Genomic DNA, 17,130 nt, shown 5'->3' with positions numbered 1-17,130 from the left:
TAACATTTCAATCACATGATATAAAAGACTACTCAATTCACGTAATATAAAATTTATAAATTTTGTTTGAATAAGAAAATAAAGTGTAATTGGCGGTACTAAGTATTCTCAATTGAAATATAAAGTTAAATTGTTTAAATAGCATTGGTCGAAACTAACATAATAGAAACTTCCAGAAATTTTTTTTTTTTCTTTTCTTCCTCTTTTCTTTTCTCTTCTCTTCTCCCCCTTATCTATGCCTTTATTTATTTTTTTCTTTTTTTTTTCCTTTTCGTTTCTTCTCTTTTTTTTTTCCTTTCCTTTCCTTCTTTTTCTTTCTTTTTCTTCTTCTTTTTTTCTTGTTTTTTCTTTTCTTTTTTCTTCCCTTCTTCTCCTTCCTTCTTCTCTTCCCTTCTTCTCCTTTCTTCTCCTCTCGCAAGGTCGGTGGCGCCGAAAAGGGGCCGGGCTGCAGCGGCCGCGAGAGGGGGTCGGGCCATGGCCAGCGGCAATCTCGGTAGAAGAGAGTCGAGGCAGCTTGCCCGCCCCCACCACGGACGGACATCGCCGCCCCACAGCTCCACCACGGGCGCACGTCGCCGCGGGCGGACGCTACCGCCCAAAAAAGCACCCCACGACCGGCCACCGTGGGGGCTTCGCTGCGACTCGCCTCTCCAGTCCTGTGGCTGGTGGAGGCCTAGCCACTCCACGGTCGAGCCCCGCCGCGCGCCACGGGTGGCGTCGCGACGACCTACGGAGGGTCGCCGGCCACGAGTGGTGGTCGGCATGGTGGCTGCTACCGTGGGCAGCCATGGGTTCACCAAGAAAAAACAAAGAAATTGCCGGCGGCATTGAGAAGAAGAAGGAGATAAAGAGGGAGAGAGAGAGAGTGGTGGCCGGCATAGTGGCTGCCATTGTGGGCAGCCATGAGTTCACCAAAAAAAAAAAAAGACAGTCGACGGCGTTGTTAAGAAGAAGGAGATAGAGAGGAAGAGAGAGAGGGAAGGGTGAGAGAGGAAGAGGCGGTCGGATGGAGGGTTTTGGGAGGAAAAAATGGAGACTTTTAAATAGGGATATTTTGGTAAAAAAAGCTTTCCGAAAAAACTGAAATCAACTTTGTTAGAAAGCTCCAAAATGGAGCTTCTCCTAAAAATCTGTTTTCAGCTTTTTGAAAAAACTAAAACATCTTCTCAAAATTTTTACCAAATATCTTTTTTCATCTAAAAGTACTTTTGGAGGGCCAGAAAGTGCTTTTTGGCCCTCCAAAAGCTTCCCCAAATGGGGCCTAAATACAGCCTTGGCAAGTATATCCCAATTTATTTTAGTGATTGACCTTAACTCTTATTAATAGCTATAGCAAAACATACGGTAAGAGAAAATTGTCTACGTTTCAATATAAAATGCTATTTGGATTGACGATATGATACGGCATCTCCACATGCATCCTCTTCTTCCTCCCCATCTCAAATAGAGGGAGGAAAGAAATAATACCTTAATCATATGGAAAAAGATGAAGCCAACGAGGGTTCTTTATGTGCGTTAGGATTCTTGAGAGCACTCTTCTTCTCCTTTCATTCGCACGATTCTTTTTTTGGTGCTTTATATTTTAAAGGGATATTTTCTGTAATTATATAATTTTATCATGAATTTTTTGGTCTAAAATGAAAAATTTTATAAAGCTAAACTAGCTTTCCGAAATAGCTAGATAGTAGTTTTCTGAAGAAACACCATTTTGGAGCTTCTCCCAAGTAAATATTTTCAGCTTTCTGGCAACACCAAAACAACCTCTGTTTTTTTTTTTTTACCAAACACCATTATAACCATCTAAAGTACTTTTGGAGGGTCAAAATTAGGGATGCAAATAGGTCGGGTTGATCCGTGACCCAATCCGACCTGCGTAGACCCGATCCGATCCAAATTTTAGGATCCGGGGGTCCGAGTCGGATCCTAAAATTGGATCCGAATCATTTTCTGAGTCGGGTTTGGGTTTACTGAATGGACCCGATCCGACCCGACCCGAATGGATCCGAAAAGAGAGAGAGAAAAAGAAAGAAAAGCCCTAAGGCTCAAGGGGAGTAGGGTTCAAGCGTGGAGGGACAACAACAAGCAAAGGTTCACAGAATGCAAAGGAACCTCGGCCCGTCCGGATTCTCTCTCGATCTATTACACTGTTGATGCCTCTAGTGTCTCGATCGCTTGCATTTTTTTTTTCCTTCTGTTTTTTGGTTTTTATTTCTTTTAACTTTTGAAGGGAGAAAGTGAGGGAACACCGAACTGAATATGAGTCATGTGCCTGTTTTCTGCAATGGAATTGGATTTTGGAAGGTCTGGGATTTTTTTTGCCCTCGTGAGAGGGGAGCTGGGAGACACCAAGTTCCGTCCAATCAGTCATATGGATAAAAAATAGTGTGATATGAAATTTGGCTTGTAGACCGACTTAGTAAGTCATGGGTGATCTGGTTAATTGCAAGTCTTTCGAGTCATGGGTCACCCAGCACCTCATAATTATGATATGACCAAATTAGATTTGTCCAAATCTTTTTCCAAAGGACAAAAAAAAAGTGGACCCGATTTAGACCCGGATCCGATCCGAATCAGACCCGGATCCGATCCGAACCCGACTCGGACCCGATCCGAACCCGACTCGGACCCGATCTAACCCAACCCGATCTTCAACCGGATCGGATCTGGGTCCAAAATTAGAATCCGAACAAAAAACGGATCGGATCAGGATCACTCAGGATCCGACCTGGTCCGACCCATTTGCACCCCTAGTCAAAATGTGCTTTTTGGCTTTCCAAAAGCTTAGCCAAATGAGGCCTAAGTCAGTTTGAGGATACCTCAGCATGAGGATTGTTTGACAAACTAAGTAAAGAGAGACGACCGATGTAAACTATTACGGGCAAACTAAATGAAGATTACTTATGATGAGGCCGATAGAGCATGAAACTTTCTATCAATCTGATAGACGATATGCGATATGGCTGTTGTAACAATATAAGTAGTGGAGGGTAATTGGTACTATTAGAATTCTTAGAAGTAGAGGCCAAACATGGACTACTACTGTTGAAGTAGGCGATTACCATATTGTTTGTCATCTTATATAAATAATAGAATGCAATCTGAGCAAATGGGCTTCTTTTTCCCATCAAACAACTAATTTATCTTTATCTTTATCTTTAAGATATCCTTGCTTTACCTTTCAAATTCTATGCTTTTAGTTTTCTAGTAAAACTCTAGTTTACTAGCAGCAATAGAGTAACTTGTAGCTTTAACTACTACACCCACTTCTCCTCCTTCAAGTAGGTATGATACTGGTGAAATCCTTTAAAGATTAAGATATTTAGGCCCACGCTACTATCACTATCCTTTTTTTCTTATCTCATTTTCGACTATCCATCACTGATGGCATGCTTGCATGATCAATAGACCTAGCCACAGAAATTTGTCATCCCTCTCTCAATCACCCCAAGAGAAGGGAGGTGAATAAAAAGTAATTTATAGAGATTACGTTTTCTTGGAAGTGGAAAAAGCTAGGGGAAGGAACATGTAGGGAGAGTAAAGGATTTTTAAAAGAAAATCTGTAATTTCTATTTTCTTTCTATTTCTCTACCTTGTTAAGGAGAGAATAAAGGAGTGTTTGTAGAGGAAAAGAATGGTCTAGGGGATAGGATTAAATGAGGGATAGGATAGCTCTAAATTTAAAGATTGTCATAAAATGCTAAATGGCTAAATGCTATTAGCTAAATCCTATTGGCTAAATCCTAATGCTTAGGGTTGTCTTTCGATATGTTCATTCATAACTTGGAATTTATTCATAATTATCAATTACACTCTAGTTATTGTGATTTTATGGGGGAACCATGCAAGAGATATAAGAGATTGATTGATTATTATGTTTTACCTATTTAAGAGCCTATAATACTAGGATATGCCTTGAAGGCATCACGATGCAAATGCAGTTTTTTTTAGTTATATATAAATAAAAATTAATTTTCTCAAATTGAGAGCTTGATTTATCTACAATTGCCTTTAGCCAGATAATAATAAATTTAAAAGTAAAGGAAATAGAAGAGATGTAGACATTGTAACATTTAATGTATGTAGTATAATATTAAGGTACAATTTTGATAATATTTTTTATGCTACAAAAGATGATTGCATTTTTTTTAGGTCCAAAAGGATGTTTGGCAATATTTTTTTTTTATTTGTATGGACATAGTGGGCTGTGAGCTAAAGCTAAATGTGTCACACTAGAATTATATAAGATACTGCAGCCTCTTCTATGGTAATTCATTATTAGTATAGATTCAAGAAATTTATTAACAGAATATGTTATTATTTTGAAATTTATTATTGAACTTTTTGTAGCTTTCATATTTGGGAATTGATGCATATGTTTCTCACCCTATACACAGAAAGAGGGTTGTGGTATAATGTGTGCACTGAGTGTTGCTAGACTATGTTAGAGGTTGAGTACTATGATGCAAATAAATTTTGCATAATTTGGAATCTATAATTTAAAACCCAATCTATCTTTATATTTTATTTTCTTCATTTTTTCTTCTATGTTTATTTTTTACCTCTCGCACATTATAGGGAAATTTGGCTCATAAATTTTGCTTGTGTGAGCCTGAGCAGCACCTTTCTTTTCTAATCCACTGACTAAGCTCCCATGGAAGCATCTAAATCATTCATACTTCTTTGCTCTAATTGCGCCCACCACCCCACATCACAAATCTTAGTGATGGCTACCAATAGAGTTCACTAAATAACCATCTAATCTAATCTCCTTCAGCTAATCCTTGCTCCCAATGAGCCAAGCGTAAGTTTTATTAGGATGCCGAGGAAGGAGTGCTCGGTATCATTAATCTAAAGGATTTCAACTCGGCACTCCTAAGCAAATGTGATGGACATGGGGATCCATAAAAGTTGAACTCAATGGAACTTTAGAAGCTTGCTCATAATATATCTGCGCATAGACTTTATACATGTTGCATTTAAGATAGCAAAACAATTGCAGATATCTAAATTTGTGGAACCTTTCGACATGTAATTGCACTGGAAATGTGGGGTCGCATGATTGGTCTAGGATAGCTACAATGTTAGTGCAGATGTTTAAATGAACTGTTGGAAGTCTCCTTCCTTTAGTAATTTGTAATGTTGAGAGAGGTTTTAGTCCCACATTACTTGTGTAGAGTTTTTTTAGATAGCTTTATAAGCATTCATATCCTACACATGTTAAAGTAACTTTTTGGTGGAAATTTGTGGAGGAAAAGCCAATATTATATTAATCAAAGATTGGCACTTGTAAAATAAAATTCAGATTGGCAGTTTTTATCCGTTTTGCACAAAATAACTGCACGAGCAGTTATGTTTTGAACAGACACTGTTCCAATAATTGTGTTGGTTCGGAGTTTAGTTCAAGGTTATAAATAACCAATGTCCTTCACAGATTTAAGCAACTTCTTCTACAAAATCTTTCATTCAGTTGTTCTGGGGAATCCTAGTTTTGTTGGCTAGGATTTTATTTCGGTTTTGTTGTATCCTGGAGCGAATTTGCTGGATCACCAACAGCAATATAGTGAGGGCAAAATTTGCTTAAAGACAATGTTAAATACGCTTTAAGACCGGTTTTAGATAGTAGAGTTCCTTTTGCTTCAACATGAACTGTTGGAGAAATTCATTGCAAAGCCTGGGGGAAGCTTTCATATGTCATAGTATGCTAGAAAAAGATTCACAAACAAGTGCTCCACCAACAAAAGGAAGCCTTTCTGTGAAAGCTTTTCCTCAATGACCACTTGATCCATCCCTAGGTAACATAAATTCTCACCATTGGTATGCATCTCCAAGTTGGGTCTTCACAATCAAAAATTCTAAGGTCTGATTTGTCGAATACTGATTTGCTACCAAGAGTGTGTATACTGTTCAGTGGGACAGATCCATTAAAAAAATAATTGTGCTCATTGGAGCCTTCATGACCAGCTTGACTTACCTTGTTTTTCTTGACCACTGCTTGCCATGGCATATCATTTAGCTTCTTTAGATCCATGCATTGATGGCAGAATCCAAAGCATAAATTGTCTTTAGGCTCATCTTATAAACACATCAAGCTTGTACTGTCACTCACTCATGGATAAGGGATACAAACTTTGAAGCAGCTTGAGAACTGGCTTGCTCTACAAAATTTCATGTTAGATGTCACTATCTCTAAGTTGGAATAATATTGGTCAAAAGTTTCTTACTTTTTACTTCCATTTAGGCTTATAGGAACCACTGCTTTTTGAAATCTAGAGTCAAAGAAATGGATCTAGAAAGAGCTTTAGACACTGATTAGGTCACCGAAAAGATGACCTCATCCAATGAAACAATGCTAAGGCTAGTGTGAACTTTGATCCCATGTGCCCACTCCAATGAATTAGTAGACTTTTGATTAAAAAACTATCTAGTGGCGTTAGGGAAAAGTCCCTATCATTTAGAAGTCAATTATAATAATAATCAACTCGCCTAATCCTAAGGGTTATTTAATGGTCCCAAATTGCTGACTAAATCAAAGGCAAGATTGGTTTAGACTAGATATGTAAAACAATAATGGTGCTTTTTTTATGGAAACACTCTTTGCACGCACTCTAATGAATTAGTAGACTTGTGATTGAAAAACTATTTAGTGGCATTAGGGAGAAATCTCTTTCTTTAGAAGTCAATTATAATAATAATGAACTCTGCTAATCCTAAGGGTTATTTAATGGTCCCAAATTGCTTACTAAATCAAAGGCAAGATTGGTTTAGACTAGATATGTAAAAGGATAATGATGCTTTTTTTTATAGAAATACTCTTTGCACGCACTCTAATGAATTAGTAGACTTGTGATTGAAAAACTATTCAGTGACATTAGGGAAAAATCTTTTTCTTTAGAAGTCAATTATAATAATAATGAACTCTGCTAATCCTAAGAGTTATTTTATGATCCCAAATTGTTGACCAAATGAAAGGTAAGGTGGGCTTAAGGCAACAAATATAAAGAAATAATGGTGGTGGCTTCCTCATGACAACACTCTTTTGGCACTTACCTGACTTGTCTATAAAAGAGCATGAAACATCTGTGATGCATGATTGGTGATGATAGCTAAAAGCAGGATTTGGTACAGTGATACAGTGATGCTCGTCACCAGTAAATGGACGGCCATTAAATAAAGCTATCCTGGTATATTATACTGCGCACACTGCACTGCGGAGACTTGTGGGTCCCCATGAAGACCCATGAAGACCTCCTCGGGTGCAATTTATTGATTAGAAGGTGACAGATACGGGAGGTGAGCAGAAACGCATTAAATGATTGGCCCTGAAATTTTTGTTGTCAAGGGAGGTAGTTCGGTAAACTTGTACACTTCGTACGGGTAGGATGGTCATTTACACGCTGGCCACCTCGGATCGCCAGGTCCCTGAAAATTTGAAAGGATGTGCTTTCACAACTAATTCCGGCTGTCTCTCTGGATTCCAGGGAGGGTACCAAAAATCCCATAATTGTTCATGCTGTCTTCATTGCCCCCTCCCAACCGTCGTAATATCAAAACTGCCATCAAATCTAATTTCCTGATGTCTAAATATTGTCGTCCATGACACAAACCAACTCTGGAACCAAGGAATTCATGCTACCATTTATGTCATGTACCAAGTTAAGAATGCACTGAGAGACACAACTAGTTCAACTTCAATGGGTTGTTTTTGATAAGTTGGAAACCAAGCAATGAATAAAAACAAGCATCTTCATGTATTTAAGTGATATTTGTTTTTCATTGTTATATACCTATAAAACATAACATTACACAAATTCATTTATTTAGTCAATTTCATGTATCTTTATGTTTTAACACCATTTTTGCGAGCATTTGTTTCACTCCTTATTTCTTATCATATTATGTTGTCATCTATAATCTATTATAATGGCATCCAAAATCTATATAAAAGACAATTTTAAAAATATTTTTTTAATATTTTCTAAAGTATGCTTCCGTGTATTGCAAGCTTTTGTGAGTTTATGTAAAATGTAAGAAAAATATATAACTTTTCGAGTGCACAATTACTATTTGGCCCTTATATAATTAATCATTTTATTTTTTTTATTTCTCAGGCATGGTTATGTTAATTTTTACATAAAATTATTCTGTTATACTTACATATAATTATATATAAACTGGATGTGAAGCCAAAGGATGTTTAATTTACAATTTAGGGCCTCGAGTCTCCAAACCCGTAATTAAGTTCAAGACCGAGCCTAGTTTCGGAGGCTCCCGGATATGCCCGCTCTGACACGTTACAACCACCCCGGCCAGCCAAAAGGACACACCCCCAAAAGCCGGAATAAAGGAGCCCACACAAAAATAGAAAACAATTTCCAAAACAACAAACAAACAAGACATGGGATAAAAAAATACATTCGCACACTGTTCACACACTATCACACCATACTCGTAAATCAACACCCGAAATTAAAGATTCCCAAGCGTCAGAAGGAAAGAGGAGAGAAAAGAGAGGCCAAACCCGGAGAGCATCAGCGGAAAACACCAAAAAACAAAGGAGAAAGATCCACCTCGAACCCCTCTCCCCCACCATCTCCCAAAGCTTCTCTCTCCTCTATCCTCCTCCTTTCTCCCATAAATCTTCTTCTTTTTCTTTGTCTTCCTCGTCCGGTATCACTCGATCCACTTTGGATCACCAAAGCTGGAAAGAAGGGGAGAAGAGAGGAAGAAAAATTTTAGAGAGGGAGAGAGGAAGAGAGTTAAGAAGGGAGGGATGAGAGAAGAGGAGGAGCCTAACTGGTTCGCGCGGTGGGAGGAGCAGCTCCCAAGCCCGGAGGAGCTGATGCCGCTCTCCCAGACTCTCATCACCCCCGACCTCGCCCTCGCCTTCGACATCCCTAGCGTCCTCTCCAGCCCTAACCCTAATCCTTCCCTCCATCACCACCACCCCGCTCCGACCCTCCACCCGCCACCGCCCGCGCCGTCCTCCCAGCCGCCACCGGACTTCGACTCCCCCGACCACCTCACGACCGCCTCATCCGGTGGTGGGGCCTCCGGCGCCGGCGCCGGCGAGGAGCCCGCACGCACCCTGAAGCGGCCGCGGCTGGTGTGGACCCCGCAGCTCCACAAGCGGTTCGTGGACGCGGTGGCCCACCTGGGGATCAAGAACGCCGTCCCCAAGACCATAATGCAGCTGATGAGCGTCGACGGCCTCACCCGCGAGAACGTCGCCAGCCACCTCCAGAAGTATCGCCTCTACCTCAAGCGCATGCAGGGCCTCAGCTCCTCCGGCGGCGGCGCCGGCGGGGGAGCAGGCGGCCCCATCTCTGCCGCCGACGCTGCCACCGATCAGCTCTTTGCCAGCGGCTCCGTCCCCCACCACTTCCTCGGCCGCGGGCCTGGGCCGGAGCCTTTCATGCCTTTCGTGCCGGTCGCCGCGCTGCAGCACCACCAGCAGATCACGGCCGCCATGCAGCAGCAACATCAGCAGCAGCAGCAGTACTATCAACAGAGGCATATGGGCCATTTTGGTTCGCCAACCGGCGGCAGCGAGGGATATGATCATGGGTTTCTTGCACGGACCGTGCCGCAGCCGGGGATGCATCGGATGGTGGGGCCGGTGGCTGTGGGCATGGTGCCGCCTCCGCCGCCGTCCGCACCGTCAGCAGCCTCGTACGTGGAGGATTTGGAATCGGGCAGCAGAAGAGGAGGTGGCGAGAGGAGGATGTTAACGCTTTTTCCAACAGGCGAAGATTGATTTTGGTATTTCATTCCTCCTCTTTATTCACATTATCAAATGCGTTATTGTGTTTTGGGGGAAATTATGATTACAGATCAAGTACGCCAGATTTTAGGAATCCAGTAAGGTTTTCTACAGTCTTCGCTACCATCATCATCAATGTTGTTGTTCGTTGACGTCATCGTCGTCGTTGTTCGTTGACGTCATCGTCGTCGTTGTTGTGATTACTTGAGCTCGGGGCAGAGGTGATTAGGCGGGAAATGATTATAATGTTGTAGTTTCTGCGTGTATTTAGATAAAATTAGGTAACAGAGGTTCTGAACCAGGTTGCCCACTCCTATTGCTTGTCGTCCATTGCAGTTGAGTGAATTCCTTTTCATTTTAATATCTGGGTACGGCTCCGGATGCAGGGCTTAGGCTTGTTTGCGGGGCAACGGTAACTGGGTTTTGGCTAAAGTAGAAACGACTGGATGCTTTATTTTTGGACGATTACAGTAGGAGCTTCACTAATATTCTGGGCACATTGTAATAAAACAAGCAGGAGTGCAGGGGATTAACAATGTATCATACTCTGACCGGCCTGTGCATTTGGTTGTTCCTTTATTCTTAGGACTCTGCTTCTGGCAAAAGGAGCTCAATCCATGAGAGGCTGTAGAACTGCACGCCACTCTCCACCTTTTTTCTTTTTATCTCTTTTCTGTCTTAGCAATTGGTATGTAAGGCTTGTATTATTAAATGTATCACATTTGGAAGAGCAACTTAAATGAAGGTGTTTCCTTGGGGTAGGTAATTATTGTTGTAAATTGCATCACCTGAAAATTTGGTTGTATGTAGACAAATGCAACGTGAAGGGTCTCTAGAACATTACAGCTGTTGTCAGAATGTTAAAGTGTAAATCATTGCTTTCCAGAAGTCAGAATGTAGCTGGAAATTTTAAAATTTCATTTAGTCATCAATCTTTGCAGATACGTTTATCTTTTCCTTAATTTGAAGGCTTACTAGGAAACAAATTCAATATTTACCCACAAATTTTGTTGATGCTCCAACTTTATTATATGTATCTGCGGCAGTTTTCGAGTTTCTTTTCGAGTACAGCCTTTGTGGAATAGATGTCCAAAAGTAAGATACTTGAGTTTTGTGATCCTTAAGAAGCATTATATGTTTTTTGTTTTTTTAGTTTATTATAGTAGTCTCCATTTTAGTGGTAGCAGAATCATGCATGATGATCGTAGGCCAGACTATTGTAAAATGGCACCACATATCTAGATCAGCAAGGCATGCCAACAAAGATTTCTATAAAGCACTTAAGCACTTGCTTTTGTTTGTCATATGTTGTATCATGTACAATTTTTGGTAGGTCAATACACTGACATTACTCGGTTTCTTGCCCATAATAAACATTCAACTGTTCTTTGATAAAAGTTTTATAGAAATCCTTGAAGTTCATCAAAACAAAAAAAAATTATATGGAGGGCAACTTTGATGAAAAACTGCAATATTGAATGGTAATCCCATAACAGCTCGGGGACACTGTTTTATCTATTCTGCAGAAGAAGGGTTAGATAAATGAAGATGTCTCATGATCCATGCTAGTAAGGTGGTTTGCTAAGATTAGAGAGGAAAATTTTATGATGTTATTACAAAATTTGCTATATTGTTTTATCAGTGTGTTGCATGATAAATAGGACCAATAAGCGTTGAAGTGGATTTATGGTGAGGATATAGGGCAAGGTTACTGATGAAGCCATCAGAGAATAAGGTGTGGTAAAACCATTTGAAATGGTTGGGTATGTGCAACATATACCAAAGACAAACCTAGAAAAGTGAAGGACTGGAAAAAGGAGGGTCTTGATCAAAGGACTTTCAAATGGTGTTGATGATAGATAATTCAATGGGCGTTGCATTTTTGAAGCCAGCCTTGTATAGGTTTCAGCAAAGAATGGAGTAGTATTCTGCTTATCTCCGACCCAAATTAATGAGATAAGTTTTTCTGTTTATATTATAAAAATATAAAGAGCTTTTACAGGAAGAATTGCACGATGAGTGTAGGTTGATTTTTGTGTAGAATTTTATTTTCTTATGTTGATATGGACCTTAAGATCAAATTACTTGATTGCAATAAGCAGCAAGCTTACTTCAGATTTCAATTGCTTTTAAAATGCAGAGCCTTTACTCTGTAAATTCTGTAAAATGGCCTCATATATGTTAGCCAGTTTCATGTAGAGAACAAGCTGTACTGCAAACTCGTCCAAATATCATTTGTCTGGAAATCAGCAATGATCTGCTGTGTAAAGCAATGAGCCATCACGAGAGAGGATGAAAGAAGAGAGTGAACACCAAAAAAATGCTAGAATATTGAGAAAGAAAGCAGGACACAAGAGAAGAGGAGAATAAGAAGGATGGAAATAATCTATTTATAATATGGTTGCAAGAAAATTGCCTGGAAAACTTATTTTCCTTGGAAAATCTATTTTTCCATTTGTTTGTTTCAGGAGAAAATTTCACAATTTGGAAAGCTTATTATTATATGCCCTAAGAACTTTTTTTTTTCTTGGAAAAGTTCTACTGTTCTTTTGTTTAGATTTCCTTGCATCAAGACAAATTTTTAGAGACTGAGCTGGACATCTTTCCTACCTAACTAGAGGATCTCAACTAAGAAATAAACACCAGGCTGCTCAGCCAGTCAGCTGATTAAATCAGAAAATAAAGACAGCCACCTTTTTGAATCCCTTTACAAGTCCTAAATAGGGAACGAAACTGATGATAATTTCATCTAATAAAAAGCCCTGATCAGTGTTCTTAAAAGCATAAGTTGAGTTCAAACAGAACTGTTAAAACAGAAAGACATTAAGGTCTATTAGGTGTCAAAACTATACCATATTGACATTCATTAAACCCCTATTAACTTTATGAAAAAGATCTATTACAATAATGAAATGAAACCTAGCCGAACTAAGACTCTAACATAACTAGAGGCCCAAAGGCTGGACCAAAATGGTATATGGCAAACATAATGCTGGCAATCTTTAGTTTCTTGGAGTATTTGGCAATATGAAAATGAGCAGTTTTGAAGGAAATTTGATGTTATAACAAAATATAAATTGGAACAAATTTAGTTGGAAACAACGTCTTATTTTGAAGGCTTAAAATGCTCATAAATAGATGGCACAATCTTAAATGGGAAAATCAAATATGTCCCTCATATGAATTATAAAGAATCAAATGGGAAAATCAAATTCATAACACAATCTTAAGCAGCTAGAATAGTTTTGCTTATTCTCTTTTACCAAGTGGAGTTACTATCTGTATGTCAGTTACAGCATTGGGCATGTGGCACAAGTTTAGTGATTAATCTGTCCTAAAGGAATTGTTAAGTAACAACATTATGCCAAGTTTGCAATAGTCTTTACTTTTGGACTTGGAGGTGAACAGACTTAATTTGGTGTTGGTATTGCTATTTGATCCACTTAGATCATCCATATGCTTATGTCATGCACTATATGCAAGATATATATGTAGACTTTTAAAATCTGTGGTATTGATATGATGGTGTTTAGTTTGTGTAGACAGATATTAAAGAATAAATCTATTGAATTTTTGTTTGAGGTATTTAATTAGGATATGCTATCTAGGAGTAGCCAAAATGATTAACTTTGCAAATTTCTCCCAAATAAGCAAAGATCAAGGGTAAAATTGGACCTGCTAGGTGCTTGACATGGATCTTGTTCTGTGCCATTTGACAATAATTGATTCAGCTCATTCTGTTTATGAACACATGAATCTATGACATAGATCTAACTAAGGCAGAGTCATGGAAATTTGTGTATGAATTCGTAGCATTGTCTATGTAGGATATAAAGCTTTCCTCCACCTCACAAGATAACCAAAACTCTTTATGTCTTGCAATCTCCTGCTGCATGATGACTGTTCTCTGATAAATATAGGCATCTACATTATCACAAATTGTGAGGAGCTAAAGGATCTGGAGGTGAGATTCTTTAGAACTTGTAAACTACATATATGATCGGCTCAAAGGCCAATTCACACCAGCTTGATCTAGGAATATGGGAATTACTTATGTCTCCTATGCTCAACATCGGATGTATGGAGTGCAAAAATAGATAGAGCAAAAATTTCGCCATCATGCATCCTTAGTAGTTCCTTAAAACTCTAGGATCTTCACGTATGGAGTGCAAAAACAGATAGAGCAAAAATTTCGCCATCATGCATCCTTAGTAGTTCCTTAGAACTCTAGGATCTTCATTGGAAATTTGGGAAGCATGGAGAAGTCAAAACCCAGGGAGGGTGAGTTCAACTGTATGGGCAAGGATGGGGAGGATGCAGCTTATCAAGAAAGTCAGGGAGGTGTGTGTTGATAAAGACCAAAGTTTTATATTGTTTCGTCTAAGGCACTCCATATTGCTTACCAAAAACTGAATATGTGGCAGTCAACTGGGACAGGGCAGGTCAAACAGAGATATTTGTGAATATGTGAACACGCACTCCTAATCATAATTAAGGGGATGAAACTAAGGCAAGACTCCAGGAGCTGATGTTCTTTGAGATAGACGTATATGAAATGCCTTAAAGCCTTGGTGCACAAGGGCGAGTCATATAACTTGTAGTGATAGAGGAGGCTAAATAGCTTGGCTTCAAGTTACCCAAGACAGGATTAAAAAGGTCTCATGAATAATTACTGTCAATTCAGAAATCACCAAGGGAGTTCATGTGTATGCAAGAGATTGTACCAGAGATTTTTATTTGCTTAGTTTTTTATTTTTCCCTTGAGAATGTACCTGGTGTTGTTGGCAGGGGTGGGTCCATGAGGAACTGGAGGGGCCATCATTTTCCTCAGATTTGGAAAATTTTCTTTTGATCTGCTTTTTCATCTATATAATTAACATACCAAAAAGGCGATTGTCACATATCTAATTAACATATCAAAAAGGTGATTGTCACATTTATTAGCCATCCCTAGGTAAACTTGAGTATTCCTTGTGACCACGATAAGGTAGACTAAGGTTTGCTGTACCTATCGGTACTATACCATACCGTATTTGTTCTGAGTCAGTATGTTGTTTTGTACCATACCAACACTCAATATGCATTGCCGTCTCATATCATACCACGTACTGATACTGTAATAGGACGGTGCCGGTATGAGATCCGCTACCGGGACTGTGAACCTTGAGATAGATTTTATGATTTTTTCTGCTGCCTAGAGTTCCATTTTTTATTATGAAAACTAGATTTTTTGTGATCTATATATGAAACATACTGCTGCAAAAATTGAAGCCCACAATCTGTTCAGTATTCTAAGATCTGCATATTTGAGTCACCCCAGTTCCTTCCCATTCACAACCTGTTTATGCGATTGTATGCGTACCTGTTTATGTGATAGTATGTGTACTCTAGCCAATGGGAATGGGGCTGAGTCAGACACTCACCTGCATCATGGATTCAAACACTTGCAACAAATGTCTATTGCAATGAATTAAGTTGGTCTGCCTCTCAAAATTCAAGCAGCCATCATATAAGACTATTCGTTTTGACTTTTGAATTTTAAATGATTCCATTGTAGGACTCACCCTAGGAAGGTGTGACTGGGAATGGGGAGGGATGACAACTTTTCTGCAGAGGATTATTCAGAATAGGATGGGAGCATGTATGGAGGAGTGGATCTGCTATCTTTTAATTACTTCTTCCTGATAAGGATTCAACTCAAAGCAAGAAAGAGTGAAACTGATTTCAGATGAACAGTTACCTTATAAATTGGGGTTATAAAAAAGTTTATCTGAATTTCAAGATTAGATGCAGAAGATGCTTAAGAACTATAAGGGGCTTCTGTTTTAGCTATATAATGGTAGTGGCAATGTACATATGGATATCAGAACTTATTTCCATGTGTAGAGCAGCAAATGGCATAGCTGATGTTTGCAAGTCATCACTGAAATAGATAGCTCATTTGTTTTTCAGTATGCTGTCAAATTTATTTTTCTACTGGAATTTTCTTCTAGTTACAAAAAGTTCATTTATCATGCATATATATTTGTCTACCTGAAATGCTATTCATAGCAAGCAACCAATTCATAATGGAAAGTAGTATTGAAAACTTTGAGGTTAACAAATTCAGAACTTGCTGGTTTTATTGATTAAGAAAAAAGTACTTCTGTGTGGGGTCAAACTGCCCTGTTCATGTAGCCTTTCAATCTCTAAATCTTGTTACATTCTGAAGCTAAATCCGAAGCATGTTTGAAGAAGCAGACCACTTTGCCATGACCCTAGAAAATTAGTTTTTTAAAATTAAAAAAACACTTGGAATCCAACTTTTGTGCAATAGCGTGATGTTTGTCTAGGATGTTGTTTTGCAAAACCTACATATTAGCTTAACCACAAATTACTAAGCCAATAGTGAATGGTTAACAAGGAATGCTTCATCTGTGTTGGAGCGCACCTCTGGATGACATGCTCAAGCCGCACCTCTCTGGAGGCAGCAATTCAAGGTGATGTGTGATGTTGGTGATGGATTTTTCAGGTTAGAACGTACATATATAGTTCTTTGAGACTCATTTTATAATCTATTCTGCAGTGTTCCACATTTAGCATTGCCACTCAGTAGCTTGAAATTAGCCCACCAACATCAGTGCTGGTGATCAGTCTGTGACCTGAAGGTTCCCATTGGAAACTATCATTGCCTCCAATTTGAGTTATGTTCCTACATCTCGGATGTTAATGTCAAGCTTTGCACACCCAATTTGAAATGATGCAGTTGTGATGTTTCTGAGGAAAGATTGGTTGGCGCAAGTTAATTCAAGAGGTATTCTGAGGGCCTTTTGTTTCCAGAAGATGGTCTAATTCTGTAAACCTGTTTTGTTGCAATTCTGCAAACTTTTGTGCATTGTAGGAACTCATGCACCCTTTTAGTCCATAAGATGGCCGTTTTCCTTCTGCGGTTCTGCCCAAGGATATCTCTAAACTAGCAAAATGCGTTGCATCCTTTTATCATGAAAGGCTCTGTATCTCTTGAAGCTCATTAGGCTGCATTCTTTGTGATGAATGCACTCTTTTTCTAGTTGTCTTTGGAGGATCTCCTGGTTCCGAAACACATCCGTACTAGAAACAGATCTAACAAACGAAGCACTAGCGTTTAATTCTCCACTCATCTCACTACAGTTGTTTGATGTCTTTTATTTGCTACTTTACATTGCAAGAGTGTCGCATCTATTGGGTTTTTATATCGTAAGTAACTGGACGTTGGCTTCCATTTTAGTGATTCTCCTAAACTTTTGTACAATGAGAATGGGTTCGTGCAGCTAGCATGAGTTTTGCATGTTTTCTCTCCAAGCTTACCACAGCATTGATGGATGATAATATGATGTATTTAGGGTGCGGGT

At 39.1% G+C, this 17,130-nt stretch overlaps 1 protein-coding gene across 2 annotated transcripts; it reads left to right on the top strand.

Annotated features, from left to right (window-relative positions):
* The first annotated feature begins 8,455 nt into the window (after nucleotides 1-8,455).
* LOC103721790 (transcription factor MYBC1-like) lies at nucleotides 8,456-16,769 on the top strand. Of its 2 annotated transcripts, XR_606353.4 has the most exons (3): nucleotides 8,457-9,759; nucleotides 16,164-16,239; nucleotides 16,326-16,769. XR_606353.4 is itself a non-coding variant. In XM_008812128.4 (2 exons), exon 1 carries the CDS (start codon nucleotides 8,771-8,773, stop codon nucleotides 9,752-9,754), a length of 984 nt encoding a protein of 327 aa, XP_008810350.1. In that variant the 5' UTR covers nucleotides 8,456-8,770; the 3' UTR covers nucleotides 9,755-9,759; nucleotides 15,318-15,711. The 2 variants fall into 2 exon arrangements, 1 of the variants encoding a protein (XP_008810350.1); XM_008812128.4 differs by lacking the exons at nucleotides 16,164-16,239; nucleotides 16,326-16,769 and adding an exon at nucleotides 15,318-15,711 and having other exon boundaries at nucleotides 8,456-9,759.
* The last annotated feature ends 361 nt before the right edge of the window (nucleotides 16,770-17,130 follow it).

Source organism: Phoenix dactylifera, unplaced genomic scaffold (assembly GCF_009389715.1).
Source record: "Phoenix dactylifera cultivar Barhee BC4 unplaced genomic scaffold, palm_55x_up_171113_PBpolish2nd_filt_p 000800F, whole genome shotgun sequence".
Classification (NCBI taxonomy): Eukaryota; Viridiplantae; Streptophyta; class Magnoliopsida; order Arecales; family Arecaceae; genus Phoenix; species Phoenix dactylifera.
This window is presented reverse-complemented; position numbering and strand designations above follow the sequence as displayed.

What these genes read in the sequence shown, in the direction of transcription:
- LOC103721790 (XM_008812128.4), top strand. Translation starts at nt 8,771, where the DNA reads ATGAGAGAAGAGGAGGAGCCTAACTGGTTCGCGCGGTGGGAGGAGCAG.